Here is a 27035-nt window from a genome sequence, read left to right as displayed (position 1 = left end):
TGGGTCTCGCGAGAGTTGGCGGTGCCCCCGGACGGCGCCGCTCCGGTTCGGGCAGAGCGCGGGGGCCGGGCCGGGGGCGGCGGCGGCTCCGGGGCCCTTCGGCCGGGGATCCGCGCCCAGGCCCCGCCACCGCCGCTGAGGCCGCGGGCAGCGCTCCGGGCCCGGGCCCCGCCTTCCCGGGGCGCCCCCGCGGCCGCGCTGCCCGCCGGGCCTGGGCCCCTCGGATGAGGCGGTGAGGCCGCGGCGCTTCCCCCTCCCCTCCCGGGTCCTTCCCCCCCTCCCCTCCCCGTCCCTCCCGCCTCCTCCGGGGCCTCGGGCCCCGCTCCCCATGTAGGAGGGAGCACCGAGGCCGGGGTGGATGGTGCGAGGGGCGGGCGCGGAGGGAGTTTGAAGTTCGGGGCTTTCGCGGAGTCCCCCCCTCGCCGTTCCCGAGCGCAGCGGGGGAGGAATGCCAAATCCGGAGAGACATGGGGGCAAGAAGGACGGCGGCGGGGGGTCCTCGCAGCCGGGCAGCGGGAGCTCCAACAGCAAGGAGAGGCACCGGGCGGGCTCCAGGCACAAGAGGCACAAGTCCAGGCACTCCAAGGAGTCCCCGCTGGCGGCCCAGGAAGCGGCGGCGCCCCTGGGAGCGGTGATCAAGCCGCTGGTGGAGTACGATGACATCAGCTCGGACTCGGACACCTTCTCGGACGATGTGGCCCTCAAGCTGGACAGGAGGGACAACGAGGAGAGGAGGGCGGAGAGGAGCGAGAGGGCCCAGAAGCACCGGCACCACCAGCACAAACGACTCCGGGAGCTGATGAAGAGCAAACAGGCGGAGAAGGACAGGAAGTTGGAAAAGAGCCTGGATGCTTCCAGCAGGTCCGCCAAGGAGAGGATATCGGGATCCTCCAAGAGGCTCCTGGAGAGCGAGGAGCACCCCAAGGCGCTCTCCTCCAAGAGCAGCAACAAGGAATCGCGCTCGGCCAAGGCGCACAAGGAGAAATCCAGGAAGGAGCGGGAGCTCAAGTCCAGCCACAAAGAGCGCAGCAAAAGCCATCGCAAAAGGGATGCCCCCAAAAGTTACAAAACCATCGACAGCCCGAAGAGGAAATCCAGGAGCCCTCACAGGAAATGGTCGGACAGCCCGAAACTGGACGACAGCCCCTCGGGAGCCTCCTACGTGCAGGAGTACGACCTCAGCCCGCCCCGCTCGCACACCTCCAGCACCTACGATCCCTACAGGAAGAGCCCCGGCGGCTCCTCTCGCCGCCAGTCCCTCAGCCCGCCCTACAAGGAGCCCGTGGGCTACCAGTCCAACGCCCGCTCGCCCAGCCCCTACAGCCGGCGGCAGCGATCCGTGAGCCCCTACAGCCGGAGGCGCTCGTCCAGCTACGAGCGGGGCAGCGGCTCCTACAGCGGGAGGTCGCCGAGCCCCTACGGGCGCCGCCGCTCCAGCAGCCCCTTCGCCTCCAAGCGCTCCGTGAGCCGGAGCCCCATCGCCAGGTGCGTGTGCCCCACCTCGCCCGGGGGGCTGGGGAGGGGTTGGGATGGAGCTGGGAGTACCTGAAGGGAGTTTAGGAGAGTTTGGAGTGATAGGATAAAGCGGGGGGGTGGGTTTAGGTTGAAGGAGAGTGGGTTTAGGTGGGATATTAGGAAAACATTCTTCCCTGTGAGGGTGGTGAGGGCCTGGTGCGCTTGCCCAGGGAAGTTGTGGATGCTCCATCCCTGGAGTTGCCCACGGTTGGACAGGGCTTGGAGCAAGCTGGGGTAGTGGGAGGTGTTCCTACCCACGGGATGGTCTTGAGGGCCCTCTCCAAACCAAGCCACTCCACGATTCTATGACTCCTTTCCTCCCCACTGGTGCCCAGTTTGGCCGTGGGGTGACGTGTGTGGAGTTGCTTTGGCCGGGGCCTTGACAGTTCCCTTGGAAGTGGAGCTGACACTTTGGAAAACGCCTCTGTGGCTGGCGGGAGGCAGCGTCCATGTTGGCTCCGGGCAGGGAGGGAGGCTGGAGGAGCTGCTGGGATTAAGTTACACCCACCTCTGGAGTGGCCCCTGCGTGGGGAGGCTCCCGGAGCAGGATCTAAGGCGCTTACCTGGCGGGAAGTTCAGCCGTGGGGAATGTTTTCACCTATTTCTGGAAGCCTTTTTCTGTTTACTGCATGTGGGAACATGATCCTGCTTTTCAGGAGGGCTCGTTTGGGGTGGATTTTGCTCCTTCTGAACTGTCTTGTCTCTTCTTTCCCCCTGGATTAGAGACAACCACGTGCAAACTCCATCTCTCAGCCTAAACTTTCTTTTCTCAGCACTAGAGTTTCCTCCCTTCCCTTCTGAAATCTGGGCAGTCTGGAAGGGCAAGGAGCAACCAGCTGGATTTTGGCTTATCTCTAATTTTTTTCTCTTCTCCCCTTTTACTCAGTAACTTTGCTCCAGAAGGAAACAATTGTTTCAGGGTTTATTTCAGGTGTTCATTAATCATCCTGTGCCATAGTCTGATGTTGATCTTTTCTTTCTCCAGCCCTGGCTTGCATTCAGTGAGTTTCCAGTTGTCTCCATGGATGCTGTGGAGCTTTGCTTGGAGCTCCATGGCAATTCAGATGTGACCTGGAATGTAATGGCCATAGGAATGCTCTGCTCCGTGGTTGCTGTGCTGCATCCTGCAGCTCAGCAGTTCCCAAAGCACACGGGGCTTTTGGAATTTGGTCTTTGTTACTACAGCTCTGAACTTCAGGAGTGCCATCTTCCATGGAGAACTTGTCTTTGTCCTTGCTGGCAGTTCTGTGTTGGTTTCAAACCCCTGGAAACTCTGACGTAAAATCTCTGTATTCCACTGTGATTTTACAGTGAAAATTTCCTCCAGGCTGCTCCTCCTCTGGCCTGTTTTCTCTGTGTACACCTGGGAGGTTCTCAGGGATAGGCCTGGATGGTTTTCTCCTCCTTCCCTTCAATCCTTTCTGCCTGGTGGTGCTACTCTGACACGTTATTTGCTAACCCTTCGGAAGGGTGAGGGTGCAGGGCTAGGAGGTGTCAGTTCACTGATACAGCTCTGGGTTGTGGCACTGGGGAAGTGTCCAGCCCTGAGCAGGGAGAAGCCATTGGGAGCTGCAGAGCTATCCTAAGAGTTTTCTTCCCAGGAGAACCTCTCTGTGCAAGTGGCTGGCTGGTGCTGAGTTGGGAAATCCAGCAGTTACATTTCCCTGATTGATGGGAGCAGCTTCAGAGCACTTTGTGCTGCTTCCCTAAACTTTCAGAGCTACTTTCTGAGGACATCTCTGACTAAATGCTGGACCCCAAACCAGATGAGTTCCAAAGGTTACTCACTGTTTACATTCAGCTTGTACCCAACTCCCTGAACCTCTGGCTTGATAACTTACTCCTCTCTCTTTCCTGGGCAGATAACTCACTGACTGTGTGAGGTATTCCAGCCCCTTTGCAAAACACCTGCCTGCAGTAGCAAAGGGACAGAGGGAATTTCACCTGTTTTCCATGTGTCAGGTGAAGTCTAAGTTGTAATTCATGTGTTAGCTTTGCTTTGTGGAGCTCCCAGGCTGCAAGGTGAGACTGGAAGGGGGGAACTCTTGGTCAGGTGTGTCCAGGAGACAGAGGGGGGCTCACCTGGAGGCTGGGGAGGCTCAGGGCACATCTGAGGGAGAGGGTGGGCAGAGCCTTCCTCACCCTGATGTGCTGCAGATGAGTGTGAAAGGAGGCAGCTGACTTTGGGCAGTGGCTGATTCCTTCTGTGCTTCCTGTGGAGGGGCAGGAACATTTTTTGGCAGAGAAAACCTCTTTAAGTGGCACACTCAGACAGGGAACACCTGACCACGGCTTGTGTTCCTCAGGCTTTTCTGGGACACTCCATTATTTCCACTGACTGACAATATGGGGTGGTTTTTTAAGTGCATTCTGTGTTTTCTTTCATCTCCATGCCCAAAACACATCGTTAGGGAACTGCACCCATGTGCTGTGCTGATTGGAGAAAATCCAGAGTGTTTGCATTTCCAGTGGCTGTGGAAAACAACTCGCTTCCCATCGAGGAGGAAACGAGGATGATTTGGTCAGTAGGGAAAATAACAGATGTGCTTTGCCATTCTGTGTGGGGAATGTTGTAACTGCAGCTAAAACAAGGAGATGGAATTCCAGAGTCCCTCAGCTTGCTGGAGGTGGGATGTGCTGAGTGCTCGTGTGCAGTGAGGTGTGAGTGTGCACATGCTGGGTCCTTGCTGTGGTGAAAGGTTGCTGGGCATTCAAAAATAAGAATTAAAGTTTGTTTCCTGAGAAACTGGAGCAGTCAGGCTTCCCTGATAGTATTTTCTGCTTTATCTTTAACTCTGTGTTCTTTAGAGCAGGTAAAATACTGAAGTATTTGTGGGTGATTTGGGGTGGATGATGTGGAATTATGTGGATGTGGGGTCTGCAGGTCACCTCTGCTGACACCTGTTAACCATGGCCCTCTCAGCATGGAAGGTTCTAGCATTCCCTTCATCCCAATCTTCTGATTGTGTGGCTTAAACAAATCTCATAGTGCTTTTTAATTTGGATTGTTAGGTGAAGCCATCATTTCTTTGCTAATTCACAGCTGTCATGGTTGGTATCTTTTATTTCTGTTTTCCAGTTCTGGAGGGGCAGCAGGGTGGGTTTTAATCCCAGAGCACTTTTATCCAGAAGGAGGAAGGAATGTGAGGCTGAATTGCCCCTCTTCCATCCTGGATAACCTTGACAAAGCAAGTAAGGTGTGGAGTGTTACACCAAGGCTTAACAAATTAAGGGGGAAAGGGGTAAAAGTGTTACTAAATGGCTACAGGTAAAGCCACAAAAAATCATTCCAGAGGTTAGAAATGGTTTTCTTCCAAAAGCAAAACCTGCCTGTGCTTCTTCTGCACTTTATTGCCTGTTTTTTTTTTTTTTTTTTTTAGCTATGCAGTGATAAAGGCCCCTCAGCAGGTGCTGGGTTGGAATTTTGGGGGCTGTTGATGCTCTGAGGGTGGGAGGTGAGGTGGTTTTGGTGGAGCTGAGAGAGAGCAGGAAGGCTTCTGGATGTGGAGCCTTTTTCAGGTCTCACAAAGCAGCTGTGAACACCAGCCTGGAAAATGGGCTTGGAAACAGCAGTTATTTGTGTGGTAACTGTAGGGAATTATTGTGAGTGAAGAGAAGAAGGGTGAGTGCTGCCTGTGGAGTGAAGAGGGTTGGGAGACAATGGGTGGATTTATTCCTGGTGGAACAGAGGAGTGTGGAATTTGCTGCTGGAAGGTCAGGGAGGAAGTGCAGCACTTCCCCACCTTCACCTGTCCTGGTCCAGGCAGGTGTCCCTGGTGGCTGTTTCTAAATGAGCACCATTAAATAGGGTAAAATTGGACTTTTGGAGATGTTCACTTTGGATCTGGTGAGTGATCTGGTTTGACTGCTCTGCATCCAGCTGGATTAAATTCTGGTGAGGGTGGGCAGGCCCTGGCACAGGTTATCCAGAGCAGCTGGGGCTGCCCCTGGATCCCTGGCAGTGCCCAAGGCCAGGCTGGACAGGGCTTGGAGCACCTGGGACAGTGGGAGGTGTCCCTGCCATGGCACAGAGTGGCACTGGATGGGCTTTGAGGTCTCTTCCAACCCAAACCCTTCCATAATTCCATGAATTGCAGTAACTCTTTGGGGTTAATCATGGGGCAGGATGGAAGACAGGGAGCAGGGGCACTGCAGCATCTTGAACAATCCACCCTGGATGAATTGCAGTAGGGAATGTTAACCCCAAAACTTTGTGGTTGCAGTCAGTGGCATCCTGCAGGATTCATTAGGAATGTTTTCCATAGCCTGCAAATGTCTTGGAGCTGCTGAAAAGGTAACTGCTCTCCCAGCTCGTGGTGCCAGGCAAGCTGCAGCCCAGACTGTCAGTTCACTGAGCAGAAACCTTGGAAAAAGAGGTGATTCCCATGGCAGAACAGTGTGTTGAGGAGGGAAACAGCTGTGTGACTGCAGACCCTGCTTTTTTCTCCTTCTGCTTGTATATTTATTTTGCAAGTCTAAAGGTAAGGACTTACCTACAGCCCTGGTGTTCTTTGACCACTGTCAGCATGAGGCTTGGGCTTGTACTTCCAGGTGGGAGAGAGGAATGCTGATCCTTGGAGTAGGGAGGGAACCCCACACCCTGTGGGGACACCCTTCACCTCCCACACTCACAGCTGCTCCTCCTGCAAGGTGCTGCTGGTGTTGGGACAGGAACTTCCTGTTGCCTCACTTCTCCTGTTGATGTTCCAAATGTTTATTGTCTTGGGATAATAGTAATTGGTGGTGTTAATTATGTTCTGAGTGTGGTTACAAGGGAGCCAGTGTCACCTGTGTTTGAACTGCTGCTATTAAGTGTGTTTTATAACTGCTGTGGGACTGTTTGGAGGGAATTGTGTGTTTTCCAAACTAGATGTGTCCTGAGTGGAGTGTCGTGTCTGTTACAGTATTTGAACTCAGAATTTTTGGTTGTCCTGTTGGCATCAGAGCCCACCACTCCATTAAAGCCTCCTGCCTCACCCTGCCCAATCCTTGTTCCTCCTGGAGTGGAGGAAACACTTCTGGCTTACCAGGAATTTGATACGGGCACTGGAAGGACCAGTTTCCACTTCCATTTTGGTGTTTATCTGGTTTCCCCACCAGATTCCCCTCTCTCCTGAGGATGAGCCCTGATGGTGTAAGGTGTTTCCTGCCTTGCTTCTCTCCCAGCACAGATTTTCTGTGATTATTTCTGCACACACACCTGATTTAGAGCCCATTCTTTGTACAGAAAGACCTTGACCAAGAGAGTTAAAATTCCTGGGGTTTATTTTTCCTTCTTCCAAATCACACTATGCAAATTTGAGTTCTGATGGCTCTAAAAGAACCAGGGGGGGTAAAACGAGCTTGAAGTGCCCGATTTCCTGGGGCAGCATTCCCGTGAGGGCAGTCGTGTTTTATCCATGGTTTCCTTTAAAGCTGGACATAATTCCTGTGAAATATTCCTAAACTGCCAGCTCATACTCTTGACTGGAGTCTCCTGTTGGGTGTGTGAGCTGTGAGCTCCTTTTTCCCTTGGGGCTTGTCCAGCCTTGATCCTTCCCTTCTCTTCCCAGTGTGATGGCGGGTCTGGCACAGGAAGGCTGGATGATGATGATGGTATAGAACTGTTCCTGACTGACTCAGAAACTCCTTTCAGTAGCTTCAGCCTCTCCTGACAGGTGTTGTGGCCTCTCTGAGCTGACCAATAACGCATTCAGCTGTTGGTGAGTAGCTCAGAGGGTGAGAAAAGCTCCGTTTCATTTCTCTCCCTGCCGTTCTCTCCCCAGGAAATCCGTGAAGTCCCGGAGCCGCAGTCCTGGCTACTCAAGACACTCATCTCACAGCAAAAAGCAGAGGTCTGGCTCCCGCAGTCGCCATTCCAGCATCTCCCCCAGCAGGCTCCCGCTGAACTCCAGCCTCGGAGCAGAGCTCAGCAGGAAGAAGAAGGAGCGAGCGGCCGCGGCAGCCGCTGCAGCCAAGGTGGACGGGAAGGAGGCGAAAGGCTCCCCTGTTTTCCTGGCTAGGAAGGAGAACAGCTTGGCTGAACTAAAGGAGGCTGGGACGGAGTCTAAAAAGGTCACCAAAACTGTTAAATCTGAGAAAGCTCCGGACACGGACTCGGTTAATTTACTGTACACAAACGCAGAGCCTAAAGCCCCTGCGGAGACAACGAAATCCAAGGCAGAGGAGAACTCGGAGAGGAAACATCCTGTTCCACTTAGGGATTCCAAACCCACGGGAACAAAAGACTCGAAGCCTGTAGCAGTGGTAGAGGACCTGGTATCTCCAAAGGAGACAGACACAGCAGAGAAGGAGATTCCACCCCCCCTCCCCACCATCAAATCCCCTCCTCCACCTCTGCCCACCACCACCCCTCCGCCTCCCACGCCGCCGCTGCCGCCGCTGCCTCCGTCACCCGCTGTCCCGCCTTTGCCTCCAGCCCCAGTGACTCCTGTTCAGGTCCCTCCTTCAGCCCCAACGTCTTTGCCATCTTCTTCCCACCCAAGGACGTCTACTTTATCCTCTCAGGTGAACTCCCAGTCCTCTGTCCAGGTGGCTACAAAAACCCAAGTGTCTGTGACGGCTGCTATCCCACACCTGAAAACTTCCACCTTGCCTCCGCTTCCGCTCCCCCCTATTTTAGTTGGGGAAGATGACTTGGATAGGTAAGGTCACACCAGAGCATCCCCTTTGCATTTAAGAGCAAAGCCTTGAATGAAGAGGGTTTGTTGGTTTTTTTTTTGGGGTTGGTTTTACAGTTATGAGCTTATCCTGCAGAGTACAACTGTGGTGCTGGTTTAAAGGAGTTATCCCAGGTGTTGGCCCTGCCAGCTTTGTGTGGAGAGTTTTATGATCTCGTGCAGGTTGTTGCCTCTTATCTCTGTGGGAAACAAGAGGTTTGGCTGCTGCTTTAGTGCTGCTTGGTAAAGGTTTCACATCACTCTTGGCTTATGTTTATTACAGGGATGGAACGTGGATCTGGGGTTTTGCCTCTCTGTGTGTTGGAGCTGTTTGCACACTTACTTTAAAATTACTTTTTTTTTGTTTGCTTAATTCTTTAGAAACTTATAGTCAAGGAACAGGAAAAAGCTTAACAATTCTTTAAAACATTCTTAACAACAACACAAACCAGAGCTTTTTCTGTTCCAGATTCACCAGCCACACAGGCCATGCCCACGTGTAAAAACCAGCATTGGTTTAACTTGAATATTGTCTTAATTCTTGAGTAATCGATGCAAGCAATTTATTGCTTGAGAAGTAGGTCTTGTTTGTTTGAAAAGTTTAAAAATGAGTGAAACTGCACCTGCTTTGACTTTATTTCCTGATCATTTCTGATCAAAACATGCAGCATCCTTGGCTCTGTCATGTGCTCATAGCTTTGGCTGGGCTGGGGGTGGTTGTGACTTCTGTGATGAACTTACCTGAAAACCCCACTCAGGGGGTTTCTTTTGGTGGGAAGAAAGGAACAGAATATCCAGAATGGAGTGGAGAAGGAAAAAAAAAAAACCAAATAGTTGTTTTTTCTCTCTAGCTGTTAGTATGTTCCAGTGCTGTTAACTTAAGGTCATCAGTGATAATTTTTTTTTTTTTTTTTTACTTGGTCTTCTTAGTCTGTAGTTCCTAAAACCTCCTGCATCCTCTCAGTCATCACTAAAGATGTGCTGGGATTGGGGAGTAAAGCACATTTTTAGTGATCAGTGTGATATCCCACAGTTCTGACTCGATACAATCACCCTGTGGTGAAGTGTTACATATTCTGAATAATTGAATTTATTCTCATGGATGATTCTGGTATTGATGGCAAGCAGGGAAATGCCTCCAACCTAAAAGTGAGGCTGGTGTGTGTTTGTTGCCCTCCCTGTGTGATGTTGTTCAACAAATATTACTGGTTTTAAAAGCCTCTGTGCTGAGCAGGAGCTTTGAGCTGCCTGCTGATCTTCCCAACCCAAATGCCAGGCAAAGCAAATCCTGCTGCAGTGTTCCCTCCTTTCCAATCCCAGAAGTTGTCCTGCAAATTTCTATTTTATTTTTTCAACCACTCACACCTAGAGCTCTATTTTTTTACCACCCAGGTGTGGCTTAGCTCTGTAAAATTGTTTTATCCCTGACCTCAGGGCTGGGGTGATGAGGGTGATGCTGGGGCTCAGTAAATGCCACTGTGTTGTTTTTTCCCCAATAAAAGGATGGGAAATCCCACTTGTTTTGCTGAGTCTGGTGGCAGTTCCATGTGGCCCTGACTGTGCAGAATCTCACCCTTCACCAGTGGCCTTCGTTTTTATGAGCAAAACTCTTTGAGCTGGACTTTTGTCCTTGCTGAGCCTGGGGAATGTTCCAGCCCCAAGCCCGTGGCAAATACAGGGCTGGAGATTGGGTTTTGAAGTGCCCAAGGGCAGAACACACTTTGTCAAGTGGACACTAACCTCTCCAGAATTACCACCTCCTGTAGGCCTGGGTGGCTCACCAGGAGAGGAGGAAAAGCTGTTCAGGAGGAATTGGTACAAATTTAGTCCTGGTTGGATGCAGAGCTTGTGCAGCTTCCTGGGAACACAGCACTCACCTGGCTGCTGCCATTCCTGCTGGTTTTGGGGTGCCATTCCTGCTGGCTCAGAGGAGAATAAGAAATGAGCTCCAAGGAGCTTTTCTTGTCTTCTTGGTGTTCACTCTTGGTCTTTTCTCTGCTTGGGCAGCTCTGAAGGCTCTGGTTTGACTTCCTCCCTCTGTTGACCAGCCCAGGTGTCCTGGGGGAACTGAGCTTAGAGGAACCAAGTGCTGATATGCAAATAGAGAACTGAACAGATAAATGGCAATTTTTGGTAATTGGGAACTGGTAATTGGTCATTTGCAACCTGGGCACTGCAGGTTCACTCTCCAGACACACTTTCACCCTTCCCACCGTGGTCTTAGAAAGAAGTTGTTTTTAATTCTGGACAAAGGCTGAGTCTTTGTGGTTTAGTGGTGAATGTGGCAGAGTTCATGGTTGGACTTGATCTTTTCCAGCCTTAACAATTTCTTGGATATTTGAACACCATTATTCTGCTCCTAAGGATTTTGCTGTCAATGGGAGGAGAGTTTCAGCCCATCTACCTCTCCCATTTCTGGTGGTTTTTTGTCTTCCTTAAGTAGATTCCACAAGAGGTCGTCGTGCAGATTATTAGGCAGCATCTGATAAAATAATTGGGAAAACGACCTACTTCCATCAGTTGATTTATTCTAAAGTGTTAGACCTGATGGTTCAAACACCAAATCTGCTTCCTGCCCTAAAAACAGACCTGGGAAGGCTCTTTGGATCTCTTAATTTTTTCCTTTTCCTGGTGAAGCAGAGATTTGCATGGAGAATTCGTGACTACTCCAACCTAGGGGTTCTCCTTGCTGAATACATGAAAGAGAAAGTAGGTTCTGCTCCTGCAGCTCCTGCCAGCCTAAACCAAACTCCTGATAATTGGTAATTGGATTTAAAAAAACAACTTTCGGTTCCTCAGCAGCATTTGGAAGTTAAAGCCACGTTTCAGTCCTTGCTAAGAGGTTAAAAGTTTCTTGTGGAGGAAGGTTTAGCTCTGGGTCTGTATTTATAGTGGTCCTCACCAAGTCAAGCACTAAATTTCATGGTGATAAATGGAGTAAATAGAGGAAGTAAAGGTCAGAAAGTGGGTGCTGGCTGATCCCCTGAGCTGCCTCACAGGAAACTCCGAATTACTGGTACTGATTTGTGCAAATTGAGCAAGTTCTAGTGCAGACCTGTGTTCATTTCATGATGTGTTCCACTCTGACACTTTTCTCTCCTGGTATATGAGCATTGTAAATTTAACCTGGTTTATTTTATATTCGGGTGTGCTAATTTTGACACTTAAACCTCACATTGTCAACCAGAGCTGTTGTCCTGCAGTAGCTTTTTTTTTTGTTTGTTTGTTTGTTTAACTGGCTGTTGAGTCTGACTTTTGTGTTGTATTAACTTTCCGGAGTTTAGTCCAAAAGAGATTCTTCCTCCAAAACCTGTGAAGAAAGACAGAGAGCAGAGACCACGACACTTACTCACGGACCTCCCGCTCCCCCCAGAGCTCCCTGGGGGGGACCCATCTCCTCCTGACTCCCCAGAACCAAAGGCAGCCACACCACCTCAGCAACCCTTCAAAAAGAGACCAAAGTAAGGCTGACTTTTTTTTTTTTTTTTTTTTTTTAGATCTTTGAGTCTCTTAAGTCCCCCAACTGGTTTGAGAGCTTTTTATTGAAGGAAGTGAGATGGGAGAGAAAACAAGTTCCTATTTCTGTATTATTCAGTATAGTGACTGTTCCTGTAGGTTGTTTCACATTTGGACCCTCAGATAAAGGCAGCTTGCCCCATTTATTTGAGAATTAATGGTAGAAGTTGCTGGAGTGTGTCAGGTCCAATCCTCAGCCACATCTACCCCAAAAGCTCTTTTCTCTTTGATTTAGCCAGAAGCAACCTCTGGATGAGCATTTCTGTATAAAGCTCTTGTTGCTTTCAAAACTTGGTTGTTCCAAATTGGAGATTTGGATTCTTCATGCACTTCGTGGTTGAAGTGTTGGCCGTGGAGCTGCAGTGGCACAGGGTGCCCAGAGCAGCTGTGGCTGCCCCTGGATCCCTGGCAGTGCCCAAGGCCAGGCTGGACAGGGCTTGGAGCACCCTGGGACAGTGGAAAGTGTCCCTGCCCACGACTGGATCATATTTCATGTCCTGTCCAACCCAAACCATTCTGAGATTCCACAATTCCACATTCAATGCATAGAGAACTTCCCCTGATAACAAATTTAAGCAGTTACAGAGGGAGTAAAATCCCCTGATGTTTTGTACAGAGTGTTTTAAATAAAAAATCAAACATCCAGCATCCTGCAAAATACCCCAGACATTCATTTTTGCCCTGCTGTAGTGTGATAATGCCATCCAGGATAATATTTCTGTATTGGGTGTGGTTGGGATTATCCAGCAAAAACACAGTAAAGTGAACATTCCAATTCTCGGGGTGCATTCTGATTTAGGGTCATTTTGGGAGAAATACAAGCATCGTATGGCCAACCCAGGACAGAGTGCCAAGCCGAGGTGCCTGAGGTCGCTGTTGTGTTTTAGGGATTAACTCAGTGGAGCAGGTGGGGTTATTTTTGTGGGATGGCACTGAGCTGGAGCCCTCAGGTGCCTCACAGAGCTCTTCCCTCCTGCAGAATCTGTTGTCCTCGCTACGGGGAGAGGAGGCAGACGGAGAGCGACTGGGGCAAGCGCTGCGTGGACAAGTTCGACATCATCGGGATAATCGGAGAAGGGACGTACGGGCAGGTGTACAAAGCCAAGGACAAGGACACAGGTGAGCAGGGCTCCAGCTCAGTTCCACTTCGTGGGTGTGCTCAGCTCCCTGCCAGTGCTGCTCCACAGTGACAAATACCTGCAGAGCAGAAGAGCAGGAGCTCTGGAATCTTGAGTTTAGTGCCCAGGTTCCTGCTCTGCTGGAGAGATCCTGTGCCCTGCGGTGTGGTTTGATGCCTGGTCAGAAGATTGTGGTGGCCACAGGTGCCAGCTGAACCCCTGCTTTTTAAATTGTCAGATTTTATTGCAGCACAGCTTGGGAAATTCCAGGGTAAACTTCTGTTCCCTCTTTGTGGTGGAGCAGTGTAGGATTAAGCCCTTTTCTGACCCAGAGATGGGGCAACTGAGAAGTATTTAAAAACTTTGATTCTATTTTCAGTCTCACGAGGAGGGTGAGACAATACAGATGTTATAATTCATGCCATCACAATCAGAATCCCCCTATTTCTTAATTACAGTATATTATAAGCATTTCTTATCAGCTTTTTCCACACCATGCTGTAAATGTCTTAAAGCCAATCATCTAAAATTACTCTTCGTGGGTCCTACTACAATGCCTCTTTCATAGTCCTATTTCTCCAAAGGATCTAGCCTTTTTTTGTAAGGCCTCTACAAATCCCATTTCTCAGAGAGCAGGTCAGGAGAAGCACAGGTGTCAGGTGAGAACTCCTCGCCGAGCGACTGAACTAAAATGAGCAGGGTGGGCATTTTCCATGCTTGGGGCTGCTCCCAGTTTCCCTGGGGGTGCAGGTGAGCAGGCTGTGACCCCGCTGTGCCCTGCAGGTGAGCTGGTGGCTCTGAAGAAGGTGCGCCTGGACAATGAGAAGGAAGGATTCCCCATCACGGCCATCCGCGAGATCAAAATCCTGCGGCAGCTCATCCACCGCAGCGTGGTCAACATGAAGGAGATCGTCACGGACAAACAAGATGCACTGGATTTCAAGAAGGACAAAGGTACAGTTGGCTGCAGGGGTGGTTTCCATTCACCACAGATTGGATTCAGCCTCTTGGTTTAGTGGCAGACGTGGCTCTGGGCTGGATTTGTTTCTTTGTGTTCCTCTTACGGTTCCAGCGAGGTTGGATCTGGCTCTGGCCTCGCCTCAAAGGACAGATTCCAGTTGGAGTGAGTTGATCAAAGGATGATTGCATTCCTGCAGAGTCACAGGAGAGCAGTCTTTAAAAAAAAAAGCTTTTACAGGGTCACTTTTAACACTGATTAGTGGCAACAAACTTACTAATAGTGTGAAAAGTTCTTTGTCCTCAGTCACTGTGGAAAAAGAGAGTTTTAGCATCCCACTGGCTCTTGTTTGGGACCTTCTCTTCCAGGAGAGAGAAGGGAACACAAGTTCAAGCCATGCATGGCAGTAGTCCTTCAACAAACTCTCTTGTAAGAAAATAGGTAAATGAAGGTAAATGTGGCCAGAAGTTCAGAGGAATTTATTTTGAGTGTTATTTCCTTTCAGATCTCAGCTTGGAGGGGCTACTTTGCTGTTTTGGGGCTTTTTTACCCCTTGAGGGAAAAGGACACCCAGTAAGCCCCAAACAGCAAAGGACTGCTAAAAAAAACCCCAGCAGAATTGTGCACAATAAAGACTCTTTCAACAATTTAATCTCCTTTCATTCCTCCTCTTTTTTGTGTATCTCCTTTTGTTTTCAACCATTTCTCTGTTTATTATCCCAGGTGCCTTTTACCTTGTGTTTGAGTACATGGACCATGACCTAATGGGGCTGCTAGAATCTGGCTTGGTACATTTCTCAGAGGACCATATCAAGTCTTTCATGAAACAGTTAATGGAGGGTCTGGATTACTGTCACAAAAAGAATTTCCTTCATCGAGACATCAAGTGCTCCAACATCTTACTGAACAACAGGTAACCTGGGAGTGGATCCACTTGGAGATCTCTCCAAGCTCTTTTCTCCAGGTTTAGCTGTGAGCACTCAGTGCTGTCCTCACCTTGGGTGTGCTCAGGAGGTGTGACAAGAGTCTTGTCCATAATTACAACCAAATGTCTCAATATCCACCTAAAAAACTTCTCTGGGCCATTGGCCTGTTGGGAAGGATTTGTGATACAGATGACACTGAATTATTGATGGGGTTTTGGTTTGGTTTTTTTTTTTTTTTTACTTTGTATTTCTTTGAAGCATTCAGTCAGAAGTGGAGAATTAAGCCTGGCATATCCAGCAGTAATTCCTGCACACATGGCTTTGTGAGGCTTTTCTGCTGCACTGGGGAGTTTCCTCAGCCTTTAACTGGGGTTTAAGTAGGAGTTGGGTTCTGATGGGTCCCTGACAGCTCAATACAATCCATAATTCTGTGATTTAGGTGTGGTTTAAACCAGGGTTTTGGATTTTTTTTTTTTTTTGTCTTTCAGTGGGCAGATCAAACTTGCAGATTTTGGGCTCGCCCGACTCTACAGCTCAGAGGAGAGGTGAGGAAGGGGAAAGGGTTTACCTGGGTGGGATGAGCTTCTTTCTTTTTAGTATCCACATAATCCCTCACTTGGAAGTCCTGACAAATTATTTGCAGTGAGATCATCCAGCTCCAGCTGTTGGACAGATACACTCCTGGCTGATGTTAATAATTTTTCACTAGAGGAGCAGCTCAGAAGGAGCCAGAACTTCTCTGCTTGCCTTTGACCTGCCCTGGAGCAGGATTTGCTCCAAGATCAGTCACCATTCAGTGATGGCAGCCTGCTGAGGGTCAGGGATTTTCAGTCTTGGGTACCTACAAGAAGTCCTGATTCCTGTAAAATCCATGGTATCTCCTCAGCTGGTTTTAACTCAGAAGTGCAGACACTTGAAACCCCCCCCTGCTGCCACCAACAGGTGTAAGTGCAGCTGGGAGTAAAAAGGAGCAGTTTTCAGGGTTTTGTGGCTCTTGGGATGGGTTTTAATTTGTATTTTTTTTTTGCTTTGCAGCCGTCCCTACACCAACAAAGTCATCACGTTGTGGTACCGACCCCCAGAACTGCTGCTCGGGGAGGAGCGTTACACCCCTGCCATCGACGTGTGGAGCTGTGGGTGAGTCCTGCTGGCCTTCCCTGCCTCTGGAAGCTGCTCCTGAGCACTCCCGTGGCAGCTGCTCCTTGATTTGTGCCACTTCCCACAGCTGGATCTGTCCCATCCATGCAGGGTGTTAGGGTGAGACAGGAATACTTCACATTGCTGTGAGGGACAGGGGGGTGTCCCCTCATCAAAACCACTTAGTAAAAACTCCTAGAATGAGGTTTTCCTTGGGTTTGAAATGAGAAAGGGTAAAGAACAGAATTTTCACTATTTAAAATGCAAACCAACCTGAGATTGATGTACCCTTGAGATCAAGAGGGGTGACACATTTGCCCTGTGCTGCTCCTTCCTTTAATGTGTTTTTTAGAGAATTTTTCTCTAAACTCTTTAAGTTGCTGTTTGCCACTAATTTTTTTTTTTTTTCCAACTAAAAGGTTTTTAAGTAGGTATTTCAGGTTTCAGGAAGTTTCAGTACAGGAGGCTGGGCAGTTCAGCCACAAAGGTGGAACATTTTTCCAAGTGATTCAGAAGCAGAGACTGGAGGATTCAGCAGTAGAACTGAGGCTGGATTCCCCACAGTGTGCACTTCCCACTGGGATGTTCCCAGCTAAACTTCAGCAGGGTTTATGACACAAAGAGAGGTTGGGAAAACCAGTAATGAATCATAATTACTGCCTGTGAGGCCCAGTTGCTGCTCAGTTCCTGTTGCACATGCACGGGGTTATTCCCATTCCAGCCAGGAGTCTGCATCCCCCCAGCCACTTCTGGCACTGATCCCTGGTGGCTGAAGGAGAGATGTTGAGGGCTGCAGGAGTCAGAAGTGCTCCCTCTCTCCTCTTTTTCCCTCCCAGCTGTACAGGAGCTCTGTGTGCACAAATCCAGCTCCTCTGCTGGCCCTGACAGCCACAGGCAGCTGGGGATGGCTTGGGCCAGCAGAGGGAGGTTGAAAATCTGAACAAAAGCTGAACCTGGAGGAAATGAGAGCTCTGGGCTCTTTTCTCTTGTCACGTTGACACATCCTCCCTTCCCTGCAAAGAGTTAACGTGTCAGGGGCTTCCTGCACGAAGCAGCCACTTGCAGGAGGTGATTCCCAGGAGCCCAGGGCTGGGGACTCCATACACACAGGTCACTTTGTCACTACAAGCCCTGATGCAAATCACTCTCCTCAGGCAAAGCTGCTCCCGAGCACAAACGCTGCCGTGTTCAGACGCTCATCCCCAGGGTTTGCTGTCGTGACCTCTTGCTTTTCCTCCTTCCAGCTGTATCCTCGGGGAACTGTTTACAAAGAAGCCTATTTTTCAAGCCAATCTGGAACTGGCTCAGCTTGAATTAATCAGGTAAAGCTTTGCACACTCATGTCTGTGAGGGGAGGTGCTGCAGGAGCTGCTCTTGCACACAGGCAGCGAGTTAGAAGAGCCCTTGTTCTCTGACCTGCCTGGAGAACAGGGCCAGGAATGCAAATGGGAATAGTCAGGTGTCCACACCTACATCAGGTGTGTGGTTGCTGATTTATGTACCCCCAGTAAACCTTGCTGTTTGCTGAGTCTAAAAATCACCAATCTGAATTACTTCTCACACTGAAAGCTTTAATCCTGGAAGGGTTTGGGGTGGAAGGGACCTTAAATCCCATCCAGTGCCAGCCCTGCCAGGGCAGGGACACCTTCCCCTATCCCAGGCTGCTCCAACCCCTGTCCAGCCTGGCCTTGGATACCTCCAGGGCTATCAAGTCCACAGCTTCTCTGGGCAACCTCTGCCAGAGCCTCACCACCCTTATTTTAAAAATACTAAAATTTATTGAGCTTGGAAAGTTTAAACTAAGAAACATTAAGATTTAAAAATTTGTAGTAAGAAAAATAAAATGTCATTGTTTTTGAATTATTTATAAATTCAAGCTCAACATTTTCCTCTTCCTGACACCTCCTTTTTCAACACCTCATCTGAGCTGTGCCCAGCCCTGGGTTCTCCCTGCTGCAGGTTGCTTAAAAAGGTGTTTTCCCTGGGGTTGGTGGCTCTGCTCCTCCTGGCTGAACCTCGAGTGCTGTGTCCAGTTCTGGCCCCTCAGTTTGGGAAGGACATGGAGGGGCTGGAGCGTGTCCAGATGAGGCAGCGAGGCTGGTGAGGGGTCTGGAGCTCAAACCCTGTGAGGAACACCTGAGGAGCTGGGGGTGCTCAGCCTGGAGAAAAGGAGACTCAGGGTGACCCCAGCACAGCTCCTGAAGGGTGGCTGTGCCCAGCTGGGCTTGGGCTCTTTCTCCAGGCAGCACTGGCAGAACCAGAGCACACAGCCTCGAGCTGCACCAAGGGAAATTTAGGCTGGATGTCAGGAAGAAGTTTTTTAGAGAAAGGTGATAAAGTTCTGGAATGGGCTGCCCGGGGAGGTGGTGGAGGCACCACCCCTGGAGGTGTTCAAACAAGGCTGGAGGTGGCACTGGGTGCCAGGGTTGGGTTGAGGTGCTGGGGCTGGGTTGGACTCGATGACCTTGGAGGTCTCTTCCAACCCGGTCCTTCTGTTCTGTCCTTTGTACTCACAACATCTCCACGAGGTCATTTCCTCTGGAGTGGTCACCAGTGACAGCAGGACAAGAGGACACAGCCTCCAGCTGTGCCAGGGGGAGCTTGGGCTGGACATCAGGAAAGAATCCTTCACAGAAAGGGGGAGTGGGCACTGGAATGTGCTGCCAGGGAGGTGGGCACCGGCCCTGGAGGTGTTCAAACAAGGCTGGAGGTGGCACTGGGTGCCAGGGTTGGGTCGAGGTGCTGGGGCTGGGTTGGACTCGATGATCCTGAAGGTCTCTTCCCACCTGGGGATTGTGTGAGTGCTGTGAATTCCACCTGGCTGACTGTGCTTCCCTGCTCCCCAGCCGGCTCTGTGGGAGCCCCTGCCCAGCTGTGTGGCCAGATGTCATCAAGCTGCCCTACTTCAACACTATGAAGCCCAAGAAGCAATACCGGCGGCGCCTGCGCGAGGAGTTCTCCTTGTGAGTCGGGCTGGGCTCCGTGGCCCCTCTGCCAGCACCTCATCCACCTCCAGAGAGGCTCCCTGGGGCTGGGGACTGCACTGGGAGCTCTCCTGAAGCGTGGCATCTTCAGGGGGATGTTCTCTGGGGAAGGGTCTGGCTGTGGGATAATCTTGTGGGAGTTGTGGCAGAGGTGCTTCTCATAAATGGCAAAATAGAGAGTGGAAATATCATGGAGTATCCTCAGCTGGAAGGGACCCACAGGGATCATCCAATGTTGCTCCAGGCCCTGCACACACCCCAAAAATCCCACTCTGTCCCTGAGAGCGATGTCCAAACCCTCCTGGAGCTCTGGCAGCCTCAGGGCTGTGCCCATTCCCTGGGGAGCTGTTCCAGTGCCTGAGCACCCTCTGGGGGGAAAAAAAATTCCCAAAATCCAGCCTGAACCTTGCAGGCACAGCTCCAGCCACTCCCCACAGCTGATGCCTGCCCTGCTGGTGCCTTTGAGCTGCTGCATCACGAGCTATGAGCTCTGGCTGTGTGGATTCCCCTTAGGCCCGAGGTGTCCTTCTGCCACTGAGCTTTCCCACACGTTTTCCATGAACTCATCCATGTTTCCCACTCTCCCCACAGCATTCCCTCGTCTGCCCTGGACCTGCTGGACCACATGCTGACGCTGGACCCTGGCAAGCGCTGCACAGCAGAGCAGGCCCTGCACAGTGACTTCCTGAAGGACGTTGACCTCAGCAAAATGGCACCTCCAGAGTAAGTCCCAGCTGCCATCCCCCTCAGTGAGCTTTGGGAGGGAAGACATGGTGTTCTTTTCAGTCAAAATTAGGATTTCTAGGTTCTTCTCTCAATTCTGCCCTTGTATTTGGTCATGTGTTTGAGCAAATGGCTTTTCCTGTGCTGTTGGTTTTCTGCCTGATGACAGGCTGGGTTTGTAAAGCCCAGTTTAATGTTTGTAAGATGCTCTAAAGCTCTGCTGGAAGATGTGCAGGAGTAGATGTAGCACCACCCCACCACCTCTCTCTGCCATAGAGAACTGCTCAGGCCTAGTTAAGGCTGTGTGTTAATTGACTGCCAGAGCTGAGCAGTGTCTCTCAATTTTCATCCACTGCAATCAAGCAGATGATAAAACTGTGTCTGGTTTGTGTGAAAATGCAGCCACAGCTCTGGAGATCCCTGTTTCCTTCAATGTTTCTCAAGGAAGGGCCTTTCCTAACACTCCCAGAGCTTGGTGCCCCCACTGGTTTGTGTGCCCTGCAGTGAGATCCCAGCACATTCGGGGATCAGATCCCAGTGCAAAGTAAATGATTTTTACACTGCCTTTCCTGGCTCTAGGACCTGCCCCTTCCTGTGCTGGTCTGGCTGCAGTCAGGGATCGTGGAATCCCAGGATGGTTTGGTTGGAAGGGACCTTAAAACTCATCCAGTACCACTCCTGCCATGGGCAGGGATGTCTTTCACTATCCCAGGCTGGTCCAACCTGGCCTTGGACACTTCTCAACTTCTCTGGGAAATCCATTCCAGCCCTTCAGCACCCTCACAGGGAGGAGTTTCTTCCCAATATCCCTTCCTGAGTCCATTTCTCTGTCTGTAAAAGTGGACCAACATTACATGGCTCTACAGAGTTGCATCCTGCAACGGTTTGGGTGGGAAGGGACCTTAAATCCCATCCAGTGCCATGGGCAGGAACACCTCCCACCATCCCAGGCTGGCTCCAAACCCCATCCAAGCTGGCCTTGGCCACTTCCAGGGATCCAGGGGCAGCCACAGCTTCTCTGGGCAGCACCATCTGCGCTAAGGGCTTCCTGTGGGTTTGGATGATTCCCTTGGTTTCCCTGCCACGTTTCTCTCTCTCTTGCAGCCTCCCCCACTGGCAGGATTGCCACGAGCTGTGGAGCAAGAAGCGCCGGCGGCAGCGGCAGAGCGGGATGGCCGTGGAGGAGCCTCCGGTATCAAAAGTTTCTCGGAAAGAAACTACCTCTGTTACAAGCACAGACACTGTGAAAAACAACAGCAGTCCTGTGCCCCCCCAGCCTGCCCAGCTCAAAGCAGAGCCTGGTGCTGCAGATGCTGTAGGTCAGTGCCCACCTGGGTCTGGAAAAGGCTCCCGGCGTGTTCCCTCCCTGGGTGTGGGAGGTTTGGGTCTGTTTTTAAGCCAGTCTGGTTCTTTCACCTCTAATTCTGCAGAAAGGGCGTTCCAGGCTCTTCCTGTCCTCGTTTCTTTTATTCTTTCTTTTCTTTTTTTTTTTTTTTTTTCTCCTCTTTCTGCTGTGAAGACGCAGAAGGTTCTGTCTGGTCTTCAGAAGTCACTGATGAGCTGACTGTGAATTTGTTCTGAGCTGTGTTATTAGTTCTAAAAGAGGCTGAATGATGAAAGGAGTCGTTGAGTCGCTTCAGCCAGTGGAGAAACAAATCATAGGAATCATAGGCTGGAAGGTGGAGACATGTCCAGGCTGTGCAAATGAGCTGAAGTTTGATCTTGTTGATAAATTATATGAAGATTAGGTGTGGGAAGTGTCAGGCTGGTGGACAAAAATGAACATTATTGCACTTTGCTGCAGAGAAGGTCATCCAGACTGGCGGGACCTGGACTTGTGCACTGTTCCAAGCAGTGACCAACCCCCCCTGTGCCCAGAAAATAGTTGGAGGGGAGGAATGTGGATTTACACAAAGCTGCCCTGATTGTTCTGTAGAAGCCTTACAAAAACCCAGATATGGGCTAAGGCTTCCTTTGTGTCCAATGCTGTGCTGACAAGTAATGAGGAAGACAGTTCTTGCTCCAGGGAATGCACAATCCATGTGTTCAGTGAAACATGGCAGATGGACAAAAGGTGGTGCTTGGATTAACAAACAGCTGGGAAAAGAATGTCCCGTTCTCCATTGCCTACCAGCAAGAAAAGCTCCATTTTGAGCTGCTGAAACCAAACCCTTGCACCCTTATTCCCAAAAAGTTCCAGCGTCACTGTCACTGTGAAGGGACACCCTTGTCACTTGTCACTGGGCTGTGAAGGGAGGTGATGCCACTCCCAGGATGTATTTTAGGATAACCTGGATCCTTGCAGGTCAGGACAGAGTCCTGTGATCCCAGGCCAGCTCCCAGTAAGGAATTGCCTTCTGCTTGACCTAATTCCTTGTGCTGTGTCAGGGAACACACCCTTCCTCCATCCCAAAGAGCAGCTCAGCTCCATCCTGGGAAACCTTCCCGGTGCAGGAGGGAGTGATTTGGATCTGTGGGGTCCTCAGGAGGGACCAAGCTGTGATTGCCCTGCTGGGGGCTCGGGGCTTCCATTGCCATCCTCATCCATTGCCCCCCACCATAGCCTGGTATCCTTGGGATGCCCCCACTTCCCAAACCCGGGAATGGGGCAGTTTGGCTTGGCTGAGCTGATTGTGTGCTGTGGTTTTGGGGAGGTGTGGGGGCAGTGCAGCAGCAGCAGCTCTGTGGGTGCAGTGTGTGTGCAGTACCACGGGGTGCTGCTGCCGTGCCGCATCCCGAAATCCTCCTCACGGAGCATCCCTGCCTTCCCCCAGCCTGGGGACACAGACACAGGGTGGTCAAGTGCTGTGGGATGTGGGGAAGGGGTCTTGAGTGCTGTGGGATGTGGATTTTGGCTGTGGGATGTGGAAAAGGGGCATTCAGTGCTGCAGGATGTGGAGACAGGATGTTCAGCACTGTGGGACATGGAAAAAGGATGTTCCTTGCTGTGGGACATGCAGAAGGGGTGTTCATTGCTGGGGGATGTGGATCATGGCTGTGGGATGTGGGGAGCAGGTGTTCCTGGCTATGGGGTGTGAAGAAGGAGTATTTATTGCTGTGGGATGTAGATCTTGGCTCTGGGACATGGGGAAGTGATGTTCCTGTCTGTGGGACATAGAACAGGAGTGTTCATTGCTGGGTGAGGTGGATCATGGCTGTGGGACACGGGGAAAAGGTGTTCCTGGCTGTGGAATTAGGATCATGGCTGTGGGATGTGGGTAAGGGCTGTTCCTGGCTGTGGGGATATGGGTAAGGGCTGTTCATGGCTGTGGGATGTGGATCAGGGCTCTAGGATGTGGGTAAGGGCTGTTCCTGGCTGTGGGGTGTGGGGAGGGGATGTTCCTGGCTGTGGGATGTGGATCAGGGCTCTGGGATGTGGGGAAGGGCTGTTCCTGGTTGTGGGGATATGGGGAAGGTCTGTTCATTACCACGTGCAACACCAGGATCCCAACCCTCACCTGCCCGGTGGTGCTCCCCGTGTGTCCCGCAGGCCTGGGCGACATCACCCAGCAGCTGAACCAGAGCGAGCTGGCCGTGCTCCTGAACCTGCTGCAGAGCCAGACCGACCTGAGCGTGCCGCAGATGGCCCAGCTGCTCAACGTCCACTCCAACCCCGAGATGCAGCAGCAGCTGGAGGCTCTCAACCAGTCCATCACGGCCCTGACCGAGGCCACGGCGCAGCACCACGAGCCCGCGGCGGCGGCGGCGGAGGAAGCCATAGAGGAGCCGCCTGCGGAGGTGCCCGAGGAGCAGCAGACTCCGGAGGCAGCCAGCGCTCAGGGAGACATGCAGAACGTGCTGGCCGTTCTGCTGAGTCAGCTCATGAAGAGCCAGGAGCCTGGGATAACCCTGGAGGAGAGCAACGGGGAGAAGAGCAGCGAGCAGCGGGGGCCCAGGAAAACCCCGACGAGGCATCCCGAGGAGAGCACAGGTAAATAACGGACACACCTGGTGCGAGCAGTGAGAGCATCCCAGAGAGCGCTGCTGGTTGAGCTGCAGCCAGGAATGAGACCTTGGAGTGTCGGGAGAGAGGCAGCAGGGGAGTGGATGGGAGGAGGGAAGGGGGTAGGATGTGCTTGGACATCAGAAGGAAAGACCCTGACCCCCCCACCCCATCCCTGTGGTAAGTGCTGGACTGCTCAGGAGGTTGAACAGCTGCAAACAGCCCAAACAGGCTAATATTACCCTAAAATCCACGAGTGCTCCACTGTGAGTGGGCCAGTGAAGATGAATTGGAGGTTTTGGGGTTTGCCCAAAAATGCAAGGGAAGTTTGGAGGGTCAGTTCTTCCTCAACCCCCCCCAGCAATCAGTTTGCACGTCCAGGGAGTTTTTTTGCGCAGGATGCTGCTGCACCTCTGCATTTTTTCCCAGCTTTTTTTCACCATCCCCTCCCTGCCCTCTTAATAAATAAACCTGCAGAGATGATTTTAAAGAGCTGAAATAGTGGTGAGTGCTGAAGGGAGGGATAGTGGCAGCTGTGTAGGTAAAACCTGAGCATCCATAAGTGCCTGGTTCTACCTGGAGCTGATTTTTGAGCCCTGAAACTCATCAGCTCCTAAAGCTGAACCAAACTGCTGCTTCTTATAGTGAGAGTTTAAAACACCCTGCTTGTGTCAGTGAGCTCTCGGATTTCCTTTCCAAAGGTGAGTGTAAATGTCTCCATGTCTTTTTTTTTTTTTTGTTTCTTTTGATTTTTTGAATTTATTAGCAACAGCCTGTGACGACCTCACCAAATTGTAGAAGCGCCTCCTGAGTATGTCTCAGACTCTCCGGGGAGCCTGTTTTGGCCCGATCCCACCTCCTGCAATGTAGCTGAACGTGCTGTGTTCTCGTGCCTTCAACACCCGCCCACCACGAGCCAGTTGTGATCGTGCTTTTTTTTTTTTTTTTTTCTTCTTTTTTTTCTTCTCCTTTTTTTTTTTTTTTTTTGTTGTTGTTGTTGCCCTAGTCCTGGAAGATAACTAGGTTACTTGTAGAGCAGATGGAATTCGATGCCGTTGTTCTCTGTTGATAATTCTTTGGAATGATTTGCTGTCCCCCAGATCAGCTTGGCTTTACAAATTTTACCTGAAGATTGGTTTATTTTTTTTTTTTTCTTTTTTTTCGTTGTTGTTTTATTTTTCTGGATTTCAATACAATCTAGTTTTCAAAGTGGACTGATGGATACGGGTGGAGGGGTGGTCCTGGAAGACTACTGGTTTTCACAATAAAGTTTGACCTTTTTAATAACCAGTTTTGCCAATGATTTGAGGATCTGATTCCAACAAGGTGTCCATGGGCTCTGCCATCGCCAGTAATTCCTTCCCCCGTGGGCGAGGGAGAGGAGGCAGCTCAGGTGTGTTGCTCCAGAGGAGGCAGGGCTGGTTTTGGGAGTGGAGCAGGTGCTGGGAGCAGGTCGTGTCCCCTCCCTGCAGCCGTGGCACTGCCTCAGGGGAGGGTCAGTGCTCTGCTCCCTCTCCCACCTCCCAGCCAGGCCCCTTTGTGCTTCCTCGGCCTCACAGGGGGGGCTGGGGGTAACAGAGCTTTGTTCTTCCAGGAGGGAAATGAATTCTGATCTGGGAGGAAATCAGGGGTGAAGGGGCAGGGGGGAGGAAGGCTTTTCTCGTGCTCAGGACAGTCTGTACGCTCGTGCAAATATTCGGGGGGGCGAGCTTGTTTTGGACTCTGTTGGCAAAGTCGGGCAGCAGGGCTGGGGTGGGTGGGAGAGGGGGCAGGAGCGGGTGCCCCGCTGCCCTCGGGGTGCTGAGGGGGCACTCAGGAGCTGGCAGCCGTGTGCTGGGCTCGGGTTTGTGTTTGTGCAGTGCAGCACATCCCGGCCACGCTCCGTGAGCCGCCCCTGGAGCCGGAGCCGGGCGGTGCCGCGTCCCTCGGGCACCGCGGGGAGCGTGGGCTGGCGTGTGGCTCCACATCTGCCTCCTGCTCGGAATTAGCCTTTGATCCGGAGCGGGAATTCCCTGCACGGCTGCCCAGGTGTTAGGACAGCTGTTTGCCGGCGAGTTGGGTGCGCGGGGCCGGGGCGAAAGCGTTAATGAACATTGTTAATGAACGTTGATCTCCCAGCCAGCGTTCAAACTCTCCCTCCGCCTCTTCCCAGAGCATCCCAGAGCGGGCGGCCTCGGCAGGGATTGGTTTGATTTGCTTAGAAATGTCTTTGTGTCTGTTTGAAACGGTGTTTAAAAGAAGTCACCCTTCCACAGCGTGTCCTCCTGGCATTGTCCCACCAGAGAAGAGACCCCCCGAGCCCCCCGGACCGCCGCCGCCTCCTCCCGTGCCCGAAGGGGATCTCTCCGGAGCAGCCCAGGAGTTGAACCCGGCCGTGACGGCTGCGCTGCTCCAGCTCCTTTCCCAGCCGGACCCGGAGCCGCTCGGCCACGCCACGCAGGAGCCGCCGGCCCCGCGAGCCCCGGACTACGGCCGCTCGCACCCCGCCAGGACTTACAGCACCGACAGCTCCGAGGGGGGATTCGGTGCCGAGGAGCTCAATCCGGGCCAGACTCTGCTAGAACCTTCTGCCCAACCCCTGGGGAAAAGCAGGACCTTCTTGGGCTCCGTGAGCCACCTCGGGGAGAGCAGCAGCTACCAGGGCACGGGCTCGGTGCAGTTCCCGGGGGACCAGGACCTGCGCTTCGCCAGGGTCCCCGTCAGCATCCACTCGCTCGGGCAATCCTTCAGCAAATCCGAGGGGAGCAGCAACAACGCGCTGGTACACGCAGAGGCCAAAATGCAGAGTTACGGCGAGCTGGGGCCGGGAGCGGCCGGTTCCAGTGGGGCAGGAACAGGTCACGGCTGGGGTGCCCCAACCCAGGCGCCGTCTTCCTACGGGAAGGCGTTCCGAGGGCCTGGCCGAGTGCCTCCACGGGGGGGCCGGGGCCGGGGGGTTCCCTACTGAGATTCCCGGGATCCCCCACCTTGCCTCTCCTCCTTTAGCCACAGGACTTGATTTTTTTTTTTTTTTTTTTTTAAATTTTAATTTTTACAAATTTTTTTTTTTGTTTTGTTTTGTTTTGGCCAGAGCAAGGTCTCGTCCGCATTTCAGCTGCTGCAGAGCTCCCTGGGCATCCCTCCCTTGCTCGGGAGCTGCCAGGGGGTCCCCACTGGCCTCCCCTGCTTGGTTAGTGACAAAAAGACAAAAATAATCCCAACCCCGCAGCAAACTGAGCCAGGAGAGGGGGGGGATTGATGGGAAAGTAGGAGTGGAAGGAAGAAGGAATTTTAAAATGCTGTTTCCCCAAGCTGGGCACTGGAGTTTGCCGATGGGTCAGGGAGGGCTGGGGGGAAGCTGCTTCCCAAAGCGGTTTTGTTTTTGTTGTTGTTGTTTTGTTTGTTTTCCCCATTTCCTTAAGGGAAAAAAAAAAATGAAAGAACAAATGAAAAGGGGAATTTGTCGATGCAGAGGCACCTGGATGGGTTATCCCAGCCGTGGGGACCTGGCATGTGACACTGGTTGTGTTCAGTTTATCTGTTGCTTTCTTTCCTTAAAGCATCTGGTTTTCCCTCT

At 51.6% G+C, this 27035-nt stretch overlaps 1 protein-coding gene across 2 annotated transcripts; it reads left to right on the top strand.

Moving 5' to 3' along the window:
* The first annotated feature begins 156 nt into the window (after nucleotides 1-156).
* CDK12 (cyclin dependent kinase 12) lies at nucleotides 157-26491 on the top strand. Of its 2 annotated transcripts, none has more exons than XM_054000093.1 (14): nucleotides 157-1485; nucleotides 7281-8159; nucleotides 11459-11635; nucleotides 12670-12809; nucleotides 13592-13762; nucleotides 14490-14679; nucleotides 15181-15237; nucleotides 15728-15829; nucleotides 17074-17151; nucleotides 18676-18792; nucleotides 19405-19536; nucleotides 20641-20855; nucleotides 23027-23467; nucleotides 25735-26491. In XM_054000093.1, the coding sequence occupies exons 1-14, from the start codon at nucleotides 449-451 to the stop codon at nucleotides 26424-26426; spliced, it is 4428 nt and encodes a 1475-aa protein (XP_053856068.1). In that variant the 5' UTR covers nucleotides 157-448; the 3' UTR covers nucleotides 26427-26491. The 2 variants fall into 2 exon arrangements, with proteins under 2 accessions (XP_053856068.1, XP_053856069.1); XM_054000094.1 differs by lacking the exon at nucleotides 25735-26491 and adding an exon at nucleotides 24246-24766 and having other exon boundaries at nucleotides 158-1485.
* Nucleotides 26492-27035: the final 544 nt, after the last annotated feature.

The sequence above is a fragment of the Vidua macroura genome, chromosome 27 (genome assembly GCF_024509145.1).
Source record: "Vidua macroura isolate BioBank_ID:100142 chromosome 27, ASM2450914v1, whole genome shotgun sequence".
NCBI lineage: Eukaryota > Metazoa > Chordata > Aves > Passeriformes > Viduidae > Vidua > Vidua macroura.
The sequence above is the reverse complement of the archived record's forward strand: the minus strand, read 5'-3'. Positions and strand labels throughout refer to the sequence as shown.